At 32.5% G+C, this 21,478-nt stretch overlaps 1 protein-coding gene across 6 annotated transcripts in view; it reads left to right on the plus strand.

Moving 5' to 3' along the window:
- Positions 1 to 21,478, plus strand: part of LOC145278100 (protein amalgam-like) — a 518,373-nt gene that overhangs the window by 355,319 nt on the left and 141,576 nt on the right. For all 6 annotated transcript variants that reach the window (XM_080130363.1, XM_080130367.1, XM_080130365.1 and 3 more), the window contains exons 6-7: positions 4,206 to 4,493; positions 6,519 to 6,640. In XM_080130363.1, coding sequence (XP_079986489.1) covers positions 4,206 to 4,493; positions 6,519 to 6,640 — 410 coding nt within the window. The remainder of the gene's footprint in view (positions 1 to 4,205; positions 4,494 to 6,518; positions 6,641 to 21,478) is intronic.

Raw genomic sequence — 21,478 nt, forward strand, 5'->3', positions numbered from 1 at the left:
TAAAGCTCATCATAATGGTCCGTATTTATGAATTCAGGTGATAGTTTGTCATCGACTCTGTACAGACCAATCAGTCTCTTGTGCGCCACGAGGAAGTTGCTGGAATCTCTGTTAAATAGAGAAGTAATTAACAACCGAAGCGAAAAAAAAACAACTTCTCAGTGATATGCAATATAGTTTTCTTTCTTAAGTAGATGTGCTAACAGTTATATCTAATAAAATTAGCGAATCTCTCGGCAGATAGTATGTCAATTGCTCTTGACGTAACAAAATACTTTAATAGAGTATGGCATAAAGTACTACTTCACAAGATCTCCGGCTTCGTTAAAGCTTAAAATGGCATCTCAATTATTAAATTATTTCTCTCTAATAGGTTTATGAATGTAGTGGTTAATGGATAAAAATCAGAAGCTAACAGTATTACTTCTCGAGGTCTCTCAGGGGTTTATCCTGCGCAAATCGTCTTTCTGATCTACATTAATGATCTTCAATCACACGCTAAGACCATTCGTTGATATTTATGCTGATGACACTACCAATATGACAAGACTTCAAAGGTCTTAAATGACAAATTTATCTCTGATTCTCTACTCTCTGATCTTGAGGACGTTGCGTTATAGGGGAAGAGATGGCGGATTAATTTTAATGCTTCTAAAACCAAGCTCTTATATTTACACATCAACACTCTGATCCTCATCTGGCATCAATTTAAATGAATAGCACTCGGTTTGAGGATGCTGCATGTTTTTAAAAACATTTCAGTCTTGCCTTTCCGCCTGATCGGAAATGGAATAAATACAGAAAGTGTGTCGCCAATGTCGCTGGAAAAACCGTGGTATCATGTGACTGCTCCAGAAGATATTTCACTGTTGATGCAATTCTCTACCTCTATTAGAGCCAAATACGTCCAAAGATGGAGTACTTTTGTCACACATGGACAGATGCTGCTAGAAGTGAACTCTCAACGACCTCGAAATAGGGATCTTCTTGTCACATACGATTCAATCCTCGGCCAGAGACCCCAAGCTGACTTGCGCTCGTTCTTTGCCGAGAATGTTTCGCAAGATCTCTCGGCGCAGTAGGACGCGTTGGTCGATTTGGTCGGAGTCGATTTCACGTTCAAGTTGATATGCTGCTGCCAAACTGGAAGTAAATAGATAGTCATGCACGCGAAAGAAATACACACTCTATTCTACTTGGGTAATTAACGCTAGATATATTAAATGTGTTATAAACTTATATACAATTATTAAGTTGTTGATTTTTGACAAAACACTTACTTAGCCCCAATTATCTTTAATTACTCTGTTTTGCGGTGGTGATGGACGGCAAGAGAGGGTTAGCGAAGACTCTTCAATTAATATTAGATTCGCTTAAAAGTTACCTCCAACTCTGCCCCAACTCTCTCCCACTGATGATTTTGGCGCGGGGTCTCACTTATGTAAGCAGGGACGATGTTGGTCTGCCTACCGCCTAGAACGATCATCGGTAAGTACCTCATCTCATCGGACCTCCCGGTTCCCTGCATGTACCTGCGAATCTGCGAAAGCTCTCGCCTTTGTTTCTCACCAATCGGGAAAGGTAAATCCCGTGACCCCTGGGTCTGGCATTGCGCTTAGAGGAAAGGTGCCCCTGAGATGGGGCTCGCTTGCATAGCAAACGAAATTATATTTTGTTATGTTTCTCAAAATCATATCAAATTGTCATATCTCCAAACAATCAGATTTATTTGTCAGTTTCATAAAAATAATAACATTTTTTACTTAAATCTTCGTTTCAGCAAGGTCGGCTGGTGTTGCTCGGGCATACAATAATACTTAACAAATAAAACCAGCATAGCTGCCCGGAAATCTACAATGATTCGTGAGTCTCAACCCCCCCAATGGGGGGGGACTACCGCTCCCGGAGATGGTCACGTCACAAGAATTCAAAAAAGACTTTGTAGCTTAATGTAGTGGTAGTGGTGTTTTTTTCTCATCCTTGCAATATCTTTCTCAGAGGAGAGACGCTGCGAGCTTGTCGCTGCTTTCGCATTATTTTCATGATCAGACCTCGTCTGAACCACAAGCTGTGGTCGCTATTTTCTAATCTCTTACGAAAATACTTGTCTAACTAAAACCACTTTCAACAATTTCCCCCACTCTTCATCTGGTCATAAGCTCAACCTAGATTCCATTAGTAATTTCTTTTTCTCTTAGTACTACTCACCTGAGGAACTCTCTTTTTCTGCTTTCCAGCTAGCTACAATATAATCGTATGCAAGTCCAACGTGAACAAATACTTGACGGTCCATCCATTTAAGTTATCTAATTTACTAAATGTGCATTAAACGTGTACTAAGACACGGACGCTTTAACTTCAATACACTCATTAATCCTTATGTGCAAGTGGCTTCCGAGCCATGATAAGTGGCTATTCTTTTGTAAAAAAAAAATAAATGACACTCAAAATGAGAACAATAGTCCGATTAAACAAATAATATAAACAATAAACCGTTTTATCTTATATTCTAAACTGTAACATTAAACGTTTATCTACTTCAACCATCCCAAAAGAATCAGTGCATCAACGTGTATATATGTGAAACAAGGTACGCACCATAATGATGTCTTAGTTTATTAGGAGGTGTTATAAAGAATGTGGCATTGGTTATGTTGTAGTTCTATGTTTGATTTGTTTCAAACAATTACATATCACATACAGCTAGTATTATTACATTGTTCCCTTTGCTCTTCTCATATTCAAATTAAGCACATATTGAATTATATACTTTTAGTAGAAAAAAAAACGACCTACATTTTTAAGTTTTGCCTATTAATAATATTGCACAACATCACTGTGACAGACAAACAAAGAGATAATTTTTATTTTGGATCCTATTATCGCACGTATATGTGTTGTAGATACATATATAACACAATTCGGTTCGCCGACTGGTTCTCATTAAATCGTGCACGTTATGCGCTGTTTACGAGGATTAGTATCAGATGTATGAACATTTGCGAATACTTCAGCTCTGAAAATATGTTAGCGGTCTGTTAAAAATAATTCGGCAATCCATACAGTCGCTCACACACACGACAATGGAACACTTGAAAAAGGTTTTACTCACACTTATGTTAGTAGGTTTTAAGAGACTGCACAAATCGTGTGTGAGGAATACATAATCATATATTTTATACATTTTGTTGAACAGTAAAAAAAGGTCGTTCGAAAAGTAAGTCATTCTTCTTTATTTATATTACGACACAGTTTAAAAAAAGACCTCCCATTTATTATATTGTACATTGTACTATTTAAGACGTAAAAATATATTCGAAGTATACACATCAAAAGAAAATATCCTTCTTTATATACATTACTTATTCTCTCTTTCTCTTTCTCTCTCTCTCTCTCTCTCTCTCTCTCTATATATATATATATATATATATATATATATAAATGTGTATATCTACAGGAGCATAAGTAATATATGTACTACCTTGGAGTTCCTATAACCATCGTAAAAGAATGCTCACTAACACTTACTAGCAACTGCGTGGAATAAAGTTTCCTCATATCATCCAGTACTCACAGCCGCTTTCGATTAAATATGTGAATAAAAAAAAGCTTTCGCCACATACTAAGCTACAGACTGCTTTCTGACAACGACCATCAGATTTTTCTGGGATTTGAGTGGCAACAAACGTCCACAACGTATTAGTCCTCTTCATAATAATATCGTGGAAACATGGTTTGTGGTGTGCATCTTCTCTATTTATTCCTCTTGTGTGTTTTATGGCTAATAGTTGGGCAGGAGCCAATGTCGGCACTATAGCTTGGGAGTAACTGCAGTATATTTTAAACATTTGGTTTCAGTTTTCTTTGTTCCATGTGTTTTTTCAATATCTTTTTTGGTGTTATTCCTTTGCAGTTTTCATGTTTCCGGTTAGCGTTTGTTAGTGTTGATATAGTTTCCACCTTTAAGTGCTTTCTCTCATAAACGCAGTACGTTTCGTCATCATCTTTGTATTGTTAATACCATTAATGACAATATTATTATTGTTTGTGTTATATTGTTCTGTGATTCAAATGATAAACCATCTGCGTCATGGATGAAATGTATTGTTGATTATAATAATATATCTCATTATTGTTATTGATTTTGTATGGTCGTTTAGGTAACTCTCTTATCTGATTTGTAAACTTTTTTATTTATTTTGCAGATGAGCCAAAAGCAACGATCGCAGATGATTTTGTCCACACGGGCCCCGGCCGGTCGTTATCTGTGATTTGCTCGGTCGAGAGCAGTCCGGATGCAGAGGTCACGTGGACGTACGACGGGATACCGATCAACGACTTTCCTAGCCGGATATCGCACATAGTGACCGAACAATTCCCAAAAGCCCTGCACGAGTTGAGAATCAATCCTGTTACAGAGGACGATTTTGGTCAATATGAATGCATCGCTCGAAACAAATACGGCGAAGAGAGTGATAGTTTCAATCTAACTGGTAAGCTGGCCGAATATGCAGTGCAGTAAAAAGAGTTTGACATAACAATGAGACAAACGCGGTTATATATATATATATATATATATATATATATATATATATATATATATATACACGTGCGTGTACAAACGCATGTATATATATATATATATATATATATATATATATATATATATATATATATAAGTTTTATTAAATAACTAAAATGTCATAAATATTAAGCCTAATTTATAAACAATATCCCCTAGCGCATATATAATCAGATCTTTAATTCTAGTAACAAAGAAAATAAACCCATAATTATTTTAAAAACATATATATGACACTTTATATTTACTTTTTATCATGGGTGTCTTATGCTTGTTTTTGTGTATATGGCACCTTGCTTTTTCGAAAAAAAAAAACCTCGGATATATTAAAATAAGAGAAGAAAGTACCATAAGTTGTGATGGCATAAAAAATTGAAAAAGGAAAAATATCTCTTAAGGTTACTAAAAAGATGACGATTCCGCATGGGGCTGCGTGTTTGAGAGTGTGTATATGTAATGAATAAAAAACATTTGAATATAAATTATTAGTTCATGCCTTAATTATTTATCGTCCTTAATATCAAGCACACTGGGTCAAATAACTCTAGAATAAATTTGAAACGTGTATATCTTAAATAAAAAAAATACGAATTACTGCATTTTCCATCTTCATACACTTATAATATATCAATATCCACGCAAAATATTACCGTGAAATACATTATAATTTTGATATCAAAAATGTGTATACGTTTCTAATACCCGTTTAAGAGATGATGATAATAATAATTATAGTGAGGATTATGTTGAAAGCATTCCAAATTTGTGATGTATCTAATTGCAATCATAAAAACATCAGATTACATACACCATTATACCGTCTAATTGTCTTATTAATTAGATAAGGAAATTAAAAAACATTACTTAGGCTAGATAAGGTGATATCAGGTTTCAGTACTTCATAAATTATGGGATCCTTATCTATTCACTTCTGTTAAGGATTTACGTCCCCCTCGCTATATATATATATATATATATATATATATATATATATATATATATATATATATATATATATTTGGTAAAATATCAATATTCCAATAATCGACTGAAACGATTTATATATATATATATATATATATATATACATATATATATATACATATATGTGTATGAATATATTAATGTATATATATATATATATATATATATATATATATATATATATATATATATATATAATCACCATGCAGTACTGTTTCGTAGTATCACAACTCATCAGTGCGGCTAGACAAACACCTTTCCCCAACCGTGGATTGAACCTACAACCGTCGCATTGTGAGTTGACAGCTCTCACCATTCGGCTTCGAATCACTGCCATTGATAATTCTCCTAGAGTGTATATTAAGTCCACACACTCCCGTTGCACTGCTCGAACCATCAGCTTGTTTGCAAACAAATTATTAGTGGGATTCGCTTAATCGCTTTTTAAATACGCGTCGGGTGAAAATGTACGTATATATATATATATATATATATATATATATATATATATATATATATATATATATATATATATATACATTTATGTATATGCATATAATGTATATAGAGAGACTTTGAGGGTTTAAACTGTAGCTTTATGCTTAATTGTGAAGGGCATATTTACATAAAATTGTAATATTTATTTGTATTTAGTTAAGAAATAGTAAAAAAAAAATTATCGGCACTGTCAGTTTCAAATCGAACATAAAGATCATCAGTTAATTTGACGCATATCATGCTCCTTTAAACCTGTGTGTCGGTCTACACTGATATAAACATACGTCGAAGAGAGGATGATATATTTGTCCAGATATTGGTTCCATTAGAGTTAAATTTAGAATCGACAATATCGATGCTGTATCTGATCCTTTGTAACATATTTATGCATGTGTCTGTATGCTTCGTTCAATCTATGTCTTTAAAAATATTGACATAATTTCTTTTCCAACAGCTGTGCCACAGAAAGCGATCATCACAAGTAAAGATATCAGTTCCTACAGTCAAGCCTACAGGATCAGATGGAAAGTGAAGTCCATTCCTCAACTAGTGTCCAATAAAATTAAACTTAGGCTGGTAAGTTCTTTGCTTCTTTTTTAAAGTTGAATATGTAGCTTTTGTAATTCTTGTGACATATTTGTTATATACATATTGTTCGTTCATTATTATTCTAAATCTCTATAATTAACACCGTAAATGACCAAATGAAATCATAAAAAACCTACATGATAATTCCGAATAGTTATGCACTTTAAATACATCGGTTAATACATGAGTACAGAAAAGTCATTTTTAATAACGCCTTAGTCACCTGGGTGCCCCAAGTAGGGCCACACTATTGGGGATTTTATGCACGTAATACAAAAATGCTTACAGTGTTATCTATACATCTATCGAACTGGAATTATGTCCGTGTCTTTCTGTGTACTTTCCATACACAAAAATTCTGCCAATTCTCAGCCTACAGACTTGAAATTTGAAGTACGGGTTATTGAGATTTCGGATAATCTTTGTAATCCCTTTTTGGACAGAAATTTGCTTTCTAAAAGGTCCAAGTTTCGGTATAAACAATTGGAATTTTAGATATAGGTTACTTCGACATGGTTCTAACTTAATAACTTGCTTTGATCCCAGAACAATAAATGTTAAGGTGTCATAATAGGAGTCAAAGTTTAAAAAAAATCACTGCTTCGGTCTCTACAAAATTACTCAGACATTTTCTGATCTAAACATTTGAAATGTTACATAAACGGTATTCAGAGATAGAGTGAGCTTTTTAATCGGTTTCGCGCCCTAAAATTGAGCAACCAATATATAAATGTATGTATTTATATTTGCATGACTGCCTTAAACTTTCCAGAGATGCGACGGATTTTCACAATATTAGTATCCTTCTAAAGCTCGACCTTTCAGACGATGAATACCGAAGAATGGCTTAAAAACATTAATTTTTTACCCTCAACTGGGCACTTTCATTTTGACTCATTTGTAGATTGATGTTTATATAAAATCATACACTGCAATAAATTATAAATAATGGAAAACTTAAGAGGTTACATTAGCTAACATCATAGTTACAAGACAGAAAGAGTAATAAATTGTAAATAAAAAGAGAATCCGATAAAATATATAATAAAAAATGTCAAAACATATTAACTCTATATTAAATATTACATTGGAATCTAATGATACATAATGCGCGATTATATCTACAAAGTTTCATTCTCATTGGAAAAATACAAATATATATATAAATAAAAAATCATGCCTACCTTAATAAGCTGAGGTTATTGGATAGCTTAGATGGACAAACCAACGTCTACCTCGAAGCGAAACTTAGGTCCAACTGCGCCATTTCGTGTGCTTACTCTCACGGAGTCAGGAGACTACGGAGATGGAGAAAAAGGAATTAGTTGCCAACAAGGAACCACGAGCAGAAGCAAAAGTCAGAAACCAGTTCTGTCGCAATAATGTTGAGTTACTATTTATTTTTATACTATTCAGAGATAAAATTGAAATCGTTAGCATAGTTTTTCTATATTGAAATATAAACATGAACGAAAAAGTTACCTATGAAATTAATTTATTAAAATAGATTTTTAATTATTTACCTTTACGTCAAATAAAAAATGCCATCTCTAGGAACTAAAATACATCTATATATGGTCGTGCTTAACTAGTGTAATGTAAGTTTAAATATGAGATATATTTACCTTACATTTAAACTTCTAGAGATTAGTAAAACCGAGAAAATTCGAAGGTGTAGCTGCCCGGGTGAAAAACATAAGGGAAAAACATATTTTCTTAATAAAAATCAAAACCGGGTTTAAGTCAAATGTTGCTGCTTGTCTGGTTTCTCTGGAATACGTAGTCTTAAATCCGGCAAGTAATATGAATTCAGAGAACATTCCTTTAATTGTGCGTCATTGCCTTGGTGGGACCGAAGGTAGAGTCTGGACAATAGTGAGGAGCAAATTAAATTTGAAATCTTGTTCTTCCCTCCTGAACTCTTACCGACTTGTTGTAGATGTCCGAACAAGGTATTGGCAACGAACTTCATGAATATGCAAAGCCTGGATAAGTAACTGTGTGTGATGCACTTTGCTCTAAGTATAGGAGTAGTGTGATTATGGCAAGTGTGCGTTGTCATTGTTGTCCTGCGGTAGTGCTTTCCAGGGATAGGGGTTTATCACATATATTTAAGTTTATCTTAAATATTTTGAGGTGATTAATAAAAACCGTTTCTAATATCATTAATCATTACTTTGCATCATCTATGACATGATCAAATCGACTTGCAGTAACGTACATACAACCTAGTGTGTTATACAAACAAATAAGATTGTTCAATTAATTTCGAAATGCTTTGTGAAGTTTTCTTTAGAACACGTCGTAATACAGTTACAACAATTATGAGATGAGTATTGGTGTTTTTTGGTAGTTTTTGTGTATTCAGACTATTGTTTATATAGTTAGCTAGTATTCTCACAACATTTCGGCGATTAATTTTCCGACCGTCCTCAGGTGCACATGTATTGTACAATGAATATATATGATGAATTGTGATAATAAACGATGTGTTTTGCTTTTTGTATTTCTAACGAACATATGGAAACCAAATATACACGACGCATTTTCTGATAGAACTCTAATACTTCCACTATTTTCGTCCATTGTGAATATACATCTAAGGAGGATCGAAAATTAATTCTGCAGTAACATCGTTAGTATAACAAACAGGATGAAAACAATAATCCGAAAAATCGAAATAATACCAAAATTTAGATAAAACCGTTTTAATATATCTAACACTAGAATTAATGAATTTTATCGAAGTAAAAACATAAATAATACATGAATAAGTACGTATGAAACTCAAGGTCTGGGTGTTTTTTCATACAATTGAAATAACTGAGACAGAACAATTAAAGGAACCATTTGTTTCATAAACGTCTATTAGAAAATATTGGTATTCATGTAGATATTCCGCTTTTTTTGTTTTATAAAAGTCTATAAGAAAATGCTATTCATGTAGATATTTAACTTCTTTATGTTTTATAAAAGTCTATTAGAAAAGAATGCTATTCATGTAGATATTTTGCATTTTCCTATAATCAATATTACTTTCAGTATCGTCATTCAATTATTAAATGTCTTTAAAAAGTCCTGTTATGTAAGTTTTCTTATAAAATAAGCCATCTTAACTTTAGACTATCTTAAAACGTGTATAAACGTCGGCCGCAAAAATTTGGCACTGAGTATCGATATTGAAATTCAAGATTTGTCTTGCATCGCTAAATTTTATTTCTCCTGGGGTAAGCGTCAACCTTGAAGCGAATTCGCATTGCTTTCAGACATTTCATTACAAGCAACACACTTTGTAGAAAAGGCACATTTTACTTTCGTAAGACCTGTAGTTTTAGAGTATTTTTTTACTTTGTTAAATAATCATTAACTATAATCATCTTATTTATTAGAAGTTACATGACAGAAATGGCCGATTAACAAATTGATATTAAGATTTGTAACAATGCATTGTTTTCAGTGAGATGTTAGTCTCATTTTCCTGGCGTTTTTATCAACTATTCTGTCTTTTTGTCTGAGTTATGATTTTTTTAACTAAGGATTTTAATGTATTTTACATGATGTGTATCATAAACGCACACCGAATAGCGGCCGTCTGCACGCCACCTCTTTCTCTCTTTTCTCTTCTTCTTTCATTTGCTGACACACGGTAACTTCTATGTCTCTTTCTTTTTTTTTACTTCGCTCCATGTATTCAATTTAACGCGCCAGGTCTCGTATCGAAACCCAAATTAAAAAGGACAAAATAAAAGTACTCTTATAACAGAAACAAATCACTCAAAATCCAAAAATAATTATAACACAATTTTCTTACTTTTAAACACACATTATAAACATGATATTTTAAACATACACATTTTAATCTTTTTCTTCTTCACACTATAAAAACGAACAAAAAGTTTGGACATTTTTCTCCGTTTAGATGACACAAAAAAAAACCATTTCATAAGATTTCACTTTTTTGACAACACGTGTGTTCCTTTCTGATTCTGTATATTTTTTTGTATAATATGTCACATACATTCGAAAATGTATTTCTTAGCTCCTTTGTGTGTGAAGATGGGTGTTTTCTCTATTTCGTCATAAATTTCTCAATGCCCATTTCATTGCGTTTTTAATTCCTTGCGTATAATTCAAAATGCGGCCCGTATGTAGCTCTTTGTGTCTATTTTCTGTTCTTTGGTTATTTACTATTATTTTATTTTCTCGTGGTAACTAGTTTTTTTTAATCTGCATCTACTAGAGACCGCAGAAGATCACATATACTCCTGGTGCAAACTGATTGTAAACTAAGTTTGATACATGTCAGACCATACCCCTTTGACCATTTATACACTTTCACGCTCGGTGAACTTATTGTTTCCCACAATTAAATCTCTACTGGCTACCTAGACAGATAATAAATTAGATAGACAGATTGATAGATAAATAAACAGATAATTCATGAAATGCTTTCATCCCGACATCGCCCGACATTTTCGTAACATTCACTGCTGCTTTATTAGCGTTTTGTTACGTCGATTCTGCTCTTGCATTATATCATTCGGATGAGAAGTGTGATGAAGTACCTTACTGGCACTTTAAAAATATAATCGAGAATGTTGCAAAAATTGAAAATTATCCGTAACAGAGAGGGATGAGCTAAGAGAAATAAAAAAAGTATAAGTTAAATTTCCTTAAATTAGATAGAACATATGATCTTAATCTTAATCTCTCCCTCTCTCTCTCTCTCTCTATCTCTCTCTCTCTTTAATTAACACGGTTAGTGAGAAATGTCATATTCTAACATAATAACAAAGCACTCGACCGAAGGATGAGCTTCGGTATAGATATTCAAAAAGGGCGAGAAATACGCTCGTCTTGAGATTAGATCCTTCACTTTTTTGTTACAAACGTTTCCCGAACATAATTCGCTGGCAATGGATCGATTTCGGCGATCATGAAAAGTCGTAATAGATAAATACAATAATTAACACCGACATGGAATCCATGAACCAAAACATGTAATTTCGTTTTTATTTTATATGCTCCCGACAATATATTTTTATAAATATCTTTATGTTATCTGATTTTAAGAATTATCTCATCTATAGGCTGCTTCATTAGTTCCAGCTTGTTTGCCCTTTGTTTATGGACCCCCATGAATTCGCTGTTTTCAATCCCTTTTTGATACAACTTTTGGTAAAGTAGCCTCTTAAAAATGTTGGTTGGTGTAATGTTTCCTGTAGCGTTGTTATCCTAACATAGCCTTATTGTTTTCCAAATTTAGACTTTTTGCGGTAGTTATCTTTAGTTCTTCTTCATTTCTTACATTAAATTCCTAAATGGCGTTTTTTTGTGAGATTTCCATAATATTTTCATTGTATGAAGAGACATTATTTATATTCGTTTGACGTATAATTATCTCAATGTATAATAAAATAGAAACAATACACACCCATCGGATAAGAGAAACTTTATAGCTTTGCAAACGCACACATACACTCAATATATAGTAAATGTTCTTTTCGACAACAAGAGATCAAATCGGGATACCTGTCTTAAATAGTTCCTGATAGGTTTTAATTGCTTGTTAGCGCACGATTTCTGGGAATTAGAAAATAACGTAATAAGTGATTTCCAATCGGATGTAAAACTTTTTTCAATAGCAGCACGTAATGTGGTCTACAAGCAGAATATTAATTAAGTGTAAACCAACGGAACCGAATGTTTCCGAAATACCTTAATGTCATTTATCATGTGTTTATATTCTTTATTTTCATGTTCTACATTATAAGTAGTAGCAATCCTAAAATACATTTAGTATTTTTACAATCATAGCAAAAATACATATCTCCGATGCGTTTTGCCGATTTCACTAAGACAAAACTTCCGTATCGTAAACTATCGTAATATTTCTGTTTCTCTCGGAGAGTATACACACACACACCTTTTGGATTCATCGCATTTAATCATCGGAGACACTAAATTCTAAGGCTAATGAGTTTCTAAACACACGCTTTCTCCAGCTTTCCCCGCAGAAGGAGAGACCGGAAAGTGAACTTGTTTTTTTCTACAGTTATGCTCTAATTCCCTCATCGATAACCTACGAATATTTATCAGTTCTTCGCTTCTGGGCCCTCATGGTCACCATGTTGCTGCTATAAGATGCATTGCTGTCTAACCTATTATTAATACTAATAATGATATTTTCCTTTTATAATTTTTACTCAAGAACAGTTATAATTTATTAATACAACACAGAAAAATATTCCAATTATTGTAATAAAAATCGAGTTTAAAAACTACTGTATTTCCTGTGCCAAACGTTTAGACTATTAATTAGACGTTTAAGCTTAATACGACAATATTATTCAAAAACACATTCGACCAAATGATAGATTATTTTATTACATTGTTCATTGTTCTATTTTGTTTGCAATTCTTGCATTTATAGATAGTTGCATTTTTCTTTACAGTTATTCGAAGGTGCAGGTTCTAAATTATTTATTATCAATTTGTTTGCAATGCTTAAAATTTGTTACACCACATGAAGTTGTTGATAAAAATATATACTTTTATTACAATTACTCAAATGTGTCGTTTGATTATTATTGTTTTAATTGTTGTTTTGCACAATTCAGTATTTCTTACAATTCGCCGAATGGTTTTGCTTATCGTCGCATTTAAAACAAGTTTTTAATAATGATTAAAAACTATTTTAAAATACGTAGTTCAAATCAAATAAGTTCATCCTTTATTCATCCAAGTTGTGGTTTTGAATAAAATTATTCACAGAGAAACAATAGTGCAGCCTGTTACAGTTTTTCTTATTTAAGTAACAAAGGCGCTTCCTTACAATTACAGGAACCCCACATATAATATTCTGTTTCATATTGCGGATAGCGAAAGCTTTTTACAACTTTTTTCTGACTGTGATTCGCTCGTCATAAGCCGTTAGTCAGTTGTTGTAGAATTACTTAACATTATTTTCTTGATTAATCGCCAACGTAATAACTAAAACTAAAAACGTATCTCATCCTAGAAAAAGTTGTCTATCATTAATGGATAAAATAGTAATTGTTTTAAGAGTGCTTCACATACTTTTCAGTTTTTCCTTGTATTAGAGAGATTCCCAAGGAAATTAAATAGGCTCAGTCTACGATAAATCGATAGTAAAATACGGTTTCTGTTTTTCCAAGAGAACCAAGCCTTTTTCAATAAAATCTGTTCTGACTTTGTGTCATGTTTCTAGCAAGCAACGCAGGTACGCTTTTCCGTATAATTTATAATTTTAACAGAAATTGCACTGTCAATAAACACGCATTTATACTTGCATTGCATTTGCGTTTCTGGTTCGTTTTCAACTCGGCTTTAATCATCATTTTTGGTCTCGCATTTCGTTTATTTCTAGAAACGCATTTGTTATTTGCTTTCCTTTTACCGCATATTTTCCGTTTGTATTTTTCTAACATGTTAAATAATTCCTCGGATTGTTTTTATTTCATTTGATGACTAAGAATATCACAATAAAAACGCGGGAACTGTCCGTAATGCATAATCATACGTTGGTAGTTCAAGTAAGTGCCTTTATAATTATATTGGGCTCATATAAAAACGTAATACATAAGAATAAAACAAACAGGAAATGCAAGGATAGGTTTTCGCTTATCTAATGTATGACTGATAGTAGAACAACTTAGATAATAATATGATGTAATACTGAAGTCAAGCCCACAAATTGGCGTATATTTACACAATTAAAATCACCCTGACATGCTTACTCTCATGAAAATATAAACTATTATATAACTATTGCATTAAATAAAGCAAATATTTTTTGTACGTTAGCGCAATGCAGGTCTTCGTCATAATATAACGTGTTACAATACGGCGTTCCTCGCGTTTTGCATTTTTGTTATTACCTGATATTCCGCACAAAATACCTAGGCAACTTAGCCTGGAACATATATATGCAATTTAGTATTTTTATCTGTTATTATTTTACATTTGAGTAGATATGCTGTATAATTTGGATGATTCGAATTATTTAATTTTCTCTACAGAATACTTATGCCAAGCTCTAAAAATTGCAGAACCTTTTATGAAATCCGCAACTGTAGATATTCTTGTTCTGTCATTATGAGTGGTGGAATATATAATTATCAATTATATTATTTTCGTGTATATCGCCTGTAAGAATATTATATCTTCGTGTTGAGAGAGCTTTCCCATATAGCTAGTTGTTTTGTTCAATGTATTTCTATGTCTTGAGAAGCTGCAGAAAAAAAAGCATATACTATAGTTGAAAAACATGTATCAGTATACCAAGGTAAATGTAGGTAAAGAAATATGATCCTTACTGCGGAATCGATTTCTTTCTAATATGATCAGCTGTATAATATATCGTTTTTATTTACACGGTATTATACGAATTTTTATATTTTTTCGAGTGAAAACCTTTGAAAACTCCAAAAAAAGTCATATTGTTATTTAGATTATTTTTATCAAACGATCAACAAACACACATCCTTACAAAAGGTAATAAGACATGACAATAATTAGTGGTAAATGGCATGGATAGACCAGCTGGGTGTTCCAGGTTCGAATTCCGTTTCTTCCGCAAAATCTCTTCAAATTAGGATGTTGACACTCTTCGCGTTATCCATCCTGTATAAAAACGATATCTTTCTTTAAATAATGCTTATTAGACAAATCAGGAGGAAACACTACATATAGGGTCTTGGGATTCAAACGATGTAATGATGATAGCAATTTATTCATTATTGTTCGTATGTACAGCTGATTTCAATGTTGGTATTGGTTTTGTGATATCTATCTACTCACAATTCCCTTGCAATTACGAGTGAGAACAACTGATGCCTGACGTAAAAGTGATTCTGCAACATTAGTTGGATTCCAACTTTGCATAGCTAGGTTGTGTGTCCAAATGGCTAATTACTTTTCCAGTCCTGTTTACGGAACATGAACAAACTATTCAAAGAATTAATTATATTTTTTTTTTCAAATCCTGTAGGGGAAGTAGAATTCGACATAAAATTTCCGATAATTGAAGAAAAATCACATAAATAAAAATAGTATTTTCATGAAGTTTATTAAGCATCCAGCGAATAACAATCGATAGAAGAATTGTGGTTTTAATAATTTAAACATTTTTGCCATTTAACGAATGCAGTTATAAAAGTTATTTGGAGTAGAAATGTTTTTTGATGTTTTATGAAACGTTTCTTGACAACAAATCAACATGCACTCTCTATTAGCTGAAAATATTTCTTTAAGTATCTGCCTTGATTAGAAATGTTACAGTGGACTAATCCAAACTATACACCAGAAAACAGGCACCATCCGTCTTTTGCTTTTGGCAGCCAATGTGTATTAGACACCAACTTTTCACACGTCGCCGATTTGGGATTTATTATATCTGCATGTGACGACAAGGTTGATTAATGTAGCATTTTGTGTCTGTAATGAAAATGTTGGCACATTATCGAACGATTTGCCCTTAATGATGCAGCAAGCGCGTGAGAATTGCGCGTAGATCCTCTTCGCCTCTCGACTTTAATTCGTTGCGGATACAGTGTAACAAATGTTCTAATTCTGTAAAGGTGTCAGCTCCATTAAAACTGGGTTTACACAACATGTTCTTGAATGCATATACGAACTTCTACGGCTTAAATGTGTGAGGTTTTCAAAAAAATCATTCGTTAATACATTGAAATCGAAAGGGTGCTAATTTTGAAATGGTCTTTCTTTCTTATCCCTTTCCTAATAAATTGGGCATGGTAGGAGAACGATTAAATAATAGTTTTATATTACTAAAAGGACCAATAATTTTAATGTAAGTATATAGACGCATATAAAAGTAATATTCCTTAGAGTATAGGGGCTTTATTTCCCTATCTATGTGTATGCTTGTACTGCGTAATCACGTTTGAACACTGCTTCTCGCTAGATCACAGAAGTAAAGAAAAATCGAGTCTGGCAAGTAAGAAATTGATGCACTTTGGGAATAACCGGTCCTGTGTAGAAGGATATCGACACTTGCTGCAAACCTTACACCCTATTATAATTCCAGCTGCGTCTTCTATGTCTTGGATCAGCCAGGGTGAGACAACTATGGATAAATATTTATATGCGTAAATAAGCTTTATTAAGAACACATTTCCAGAGTGTGTGATCCATTACCAGTATAATTATTAAATGTGTATTCGTCCTGATGTAGGAATAACACACCTGTTCTGTTCAATGAAGCAATCATAAAAAAAAACGTGATGCACAAATATATCACCGATATTTCAGTAAGAAAGTGTGAGGAATGGATTTACTAAAAAGTAGAAACGTGTATAATTGGACAAAACTTGCATCAACTATTCTTACTTTTTTTAAATAAGATTAATCACTTAAGAAGTCTTGTTAAAGAGAAAAGGGTAGACATCTATATGTGAAGTGCATACAAATTAAACTGATTGTTATCGATCTGTGTATAGGTTAAAGGAGTTCATGGAATACTGATTGCACTAAAGGAACAGAGAAACACTAACGTAAGAGGGTGTGAAGTAAATAATAATTAGGGTAAATTGTTTTATTTACGATGTTTCCGTGTACACAATTATACTAAATATTTTTAATACGTGTTTTTATTAGAACGAAGTAACAATGGCAAAACTTTGTAGTTTTTATGATTAAACAATATACTTCTCCGGGAATATTTTTCTAATTTTTCTGGTCAATGCTTTCCAGTGGAGAACAAAGGACGGCAGATGTTGTTTTTTTCTTATACCTACTATGAAGAAGTGTTCCTACTCAGCTGCGGCACTATTCCTTAAAGATAATCTCCGGATGAACCTCTGCCTAGATCGACACTCATATCCCGAGGGTTTCAGGCAAGAATCAACTCTTCAAATACAGCAAGACACATCTAGCTATGATGTAACATCTAAACACTACAAGCCCCTACTACATGGCTAGACACAACTAGTCTACATTCCCGGCTAGACGCAAGCATATAACACACGGCTGACACAAACATCCCGTTAAACAGGGCTAGATAGACACTCATTTTAAATACGGTTTGACAAAACTAGTCCTCATAAAATCGGCTAGATACAACGAGCTCTCTGAATACATCAAAACTAAACTTGCCGTAAAACCAACGCTTTAAATAACTAGCACTTTAAATTACAGCTCGACACAACTGGCCACACAACGTGACTAGGTCAATAATATTCAATAAGCTAATACGAATTGTAACTCATTCCTATTTTTCAATATGCACGTTATAAAAATACGACTTGAATCATATTTTAATTTCTCAATTTCACGAAAACGCCACTGATAATAAAGTCCAAATGAATCGTGTTTTATCTGTTCATTTAACGATGGCGACAGTTTACATAAAATCGAACTGAATTGAATTTTAATCTCGAAATTTAATATATCCAACTATGGCTTCGGTCGAACCAACTTAACATTTATGTTAAATAAGTTGATGACGGACGACTAATTACTAATTTGCCAATTCCGTTGCTAATCTATCAAAGTTATGTCAATCATTTAACAGAGCTCAGAAACAATCGATTTCATCTAAATTGCCCAAACAATAAATCAAAATCGTAGCGTTTAAATGTATTAGAAAATCAAGACCAATAACGTGAAAGCAGTGTTCGCAACCGACATTTATAGATTATAGAGACTGATTCTATATCATTATATCTAATATTATTTAATCATCAGTAAAGAAAACATGATAATAAAACCGCAACGATACTATTTGATTGTTAATTTAAATAACATAAATATCTATACCATCTTAAATTAATGAGAAGTTAAAATATTTTCGTAAGGAATATGTGATTCATGTTCTACGATTATAAAAAGACTTACTGAAAAATAACGACAGAATCTTCAGTAAACAATCCAGTCTGCAAGTTTGTTGAATCTTTCTTCTTCAAAGATATTAACAAATGTCATCATAGGATGTACTGTAACATTTTCTTTGGTGGTTGACATTTTCTTATCTGGAGTAGTTTTACCATTGTCTTTTTATAGGTCAAAGATAAAAAACTACCAGCAATGTTTCGATAATCTCCCATGAGACACCCCAACACACACACTCATATATATATATGTGTGTGTGGGTGTGTTTGTATGCGTGTGTGTGTGTACGTAAGCTTGTGCGTGCGTGTGTATTTTTATTTATTTTACCCATAAAAATATATAGCAACTATGCATAAATAACTATTCAGTCTCTCTATTATTCTCTTTCCCTCGGTACCTTCTCTTTTTTGTCTGTATGTCTCTCTCTCAGTCTGTCTCTCTCTCTTTATACATATATATATATATATATATATATATATATATGTATATACATATATATATATGCATACCTACATATAATATGTGTGTACAAATATGTGGGTGTTCGTAGACAACGTGTTCATTGTTTTAATCTGTCTCGCTACAGTTTAAACACTTTAACAATCTTTTAATCTGTCTGATTTCTTGGCTTGAAAAACAAGGTACTATGTCCAATTGATCTTACATTATCGAATATTTTACACACACACACACATATATATTTATATATATGTATATATATATATAATGAGAGCGGAAGTGAAAGAGATTACTGCGTTCTAAATACATTAGCACTATATCACTCCTGAGGTTAAGATTGATGGATATTGATAAAGAAATATTTTCTTTCGTTTTAATTTCCTTGCGCATTTCTGTATGTTATATCGCTAGTAATATAAATATGTGCGCACCCTTTACTACTGGGAACATTCTTTTTTTGATTTACAAAACAAATAATATTTCATTTACTAAAATCGGTCATCCGTTTTTTTTTTTTTTGTTTCTTTTTGTGTTCAGTATAGAGATTTTCATTGTGTTAAATGAAAGAATAAAATAAAGAAGTCAACATAAAAATAGTTGAGCCAATGTCCGGCAGAGGAAAGAGTAATGAATGCTTCTAACACACATCATCGGGCGACTGGCGCCAACAGCTGCGAAAAACCAAAGCCAACCGGATGTTACGATAGAGACATTAATGGCGTCCTTTATACTCCTTTTATTTTGACTAAATCGAAGTTTTCTTTTATTCCTACCATTGAAACACGAGGTGTAATCTGTCCATTTTCGACAAGTGTATCGATTTCCCTCACAGACAGACAGACATACAGACACAGACACAGACACACACATACACAAGTATATATATATATATATATATATATATATATATATATATATATGAGTGGGTGTTTCTGTGTGTTTCTGTGTGTGTATCTGAAGACAAATAGTATTGTCTTTCAAATAGTAAAACACACATAAACATATTTGCTACTGCTCACATGTAGACTACAATCCTATATATACGCTATGTATCGTTATTTATTTGCTTTTTCATAAAATTCAGTGTAAAGCCGTACACAAAACATAAGCACAGGATTTTAGACTAGCTACAGCACTAATATATATATATATATATATATATATTTATATATATATATGTATATACATATATACATACATATACATATATATATATATATATATAAATATAGATATGCTTCGAGTATCACAATATATTGTATCGTTAGATCTGTCATTGTCTGACATCACGCGGTTATAACCCGACTCATTTATGTTATATGTATATTTCTGAACACGGAAGAAGCTTCATTATTTATTTCTATTCACTGCATATTTTATTAGTTCAAATTAAATTTTGAAAAGGAAACACTAAAAAAGTTGATGATCCTTAATCAGCGGAGTTTTGAAGAAAGACTTTCCTTCTCATCAGACGGTAGGATTTAGCAGAATTCTGGATCGGATTTTGCTTGCAAAACTGTTCGATGAAACTACAAGTCATAGATCTTACTTGATAACAAAAAGTGAAGCAGAGGGAATAGAGTGAATAAAAACGTGATGTCACGTGAATAGACAGTCTGGTTATGGGTAGAATATCCAATGGCGGTGAAATCAAAGGATGCACGATCCAAGAAAGTAAGTAAAATTTCCATTCGCACAATAAAATCCAAGGAAATAGCGTAATTAGAAGATTTCGTCAGGTTCACTTTTTGTTATTAAGTAAGATCTTTGATTTACTTGTAGTTTCATCAAATAATTTTGCAAGTAAAATCTGATCCCGCATTTTGCTAATTCCTACCCTCTGATGAGAAGGAAAGTAATTATTCGAAACTCCGCGGATTAAGGCCTATCCACTTATTTAGTGTTTCTTTTGAAAATTAAAAAAATGTTTTTAACTCTTTTAAAAATGGTTTTAACTCTTTTTCAAAGTCTTTTAAACAGATTTTATTAACTACTTATTATATATATATATATATATCTATATATATATGTATGTGTGTGTGTGTGTGTGTATACAGTCCTGGTGTAAATAATAATAGCACTTAAGGAAGTAAGCGTTTACGCATAATATCGAATTTTTAATCAAACAAATGGATGGTTGAAACCATTGCCAAAAGGGAAAAATATGATGAAAAAACCGAGACCTGCTTCATTCGAAACCTTAACCCTCATCTAATAATTATTTTTTTTAAAAACAAGCATTTTCACTTGGTTAAAATAATACGCCCACTTAAATAAAATCGGCTTGTTTTGAAAAAATTAATACGGAAAGCTTTCTATGTTACTAAAAGCAACGTTTTAGTGGATGAAAAAATATCTTACTAAATTATAAATGGCAAAAAGGGAAACCATTATCAGAGTTTGAGAGAGGAAGAATCTTTGAGCTTAATAGGGGTGACTCTGCCATAGATATATTGCAAACGAAGTGAATCGTAGAAAGCGGTAATCACAATT

The sequence above is a fragment of the Euprymna scolopes genome, chromosome 6, assembly GCF_053919585.1.
Source record: "Euprymna scolopes isolate OS-2025 chromosome 6, ASM5391958v1, whole genome shotgun sequence".
Taxonomy (NCBI): domain Eukaryota; kingdom Metazoa; phylum Mollusca; class Cephalopoda; order Sepiida; family Sepiolidae; genus Euprymna; species Euprymna scolopes.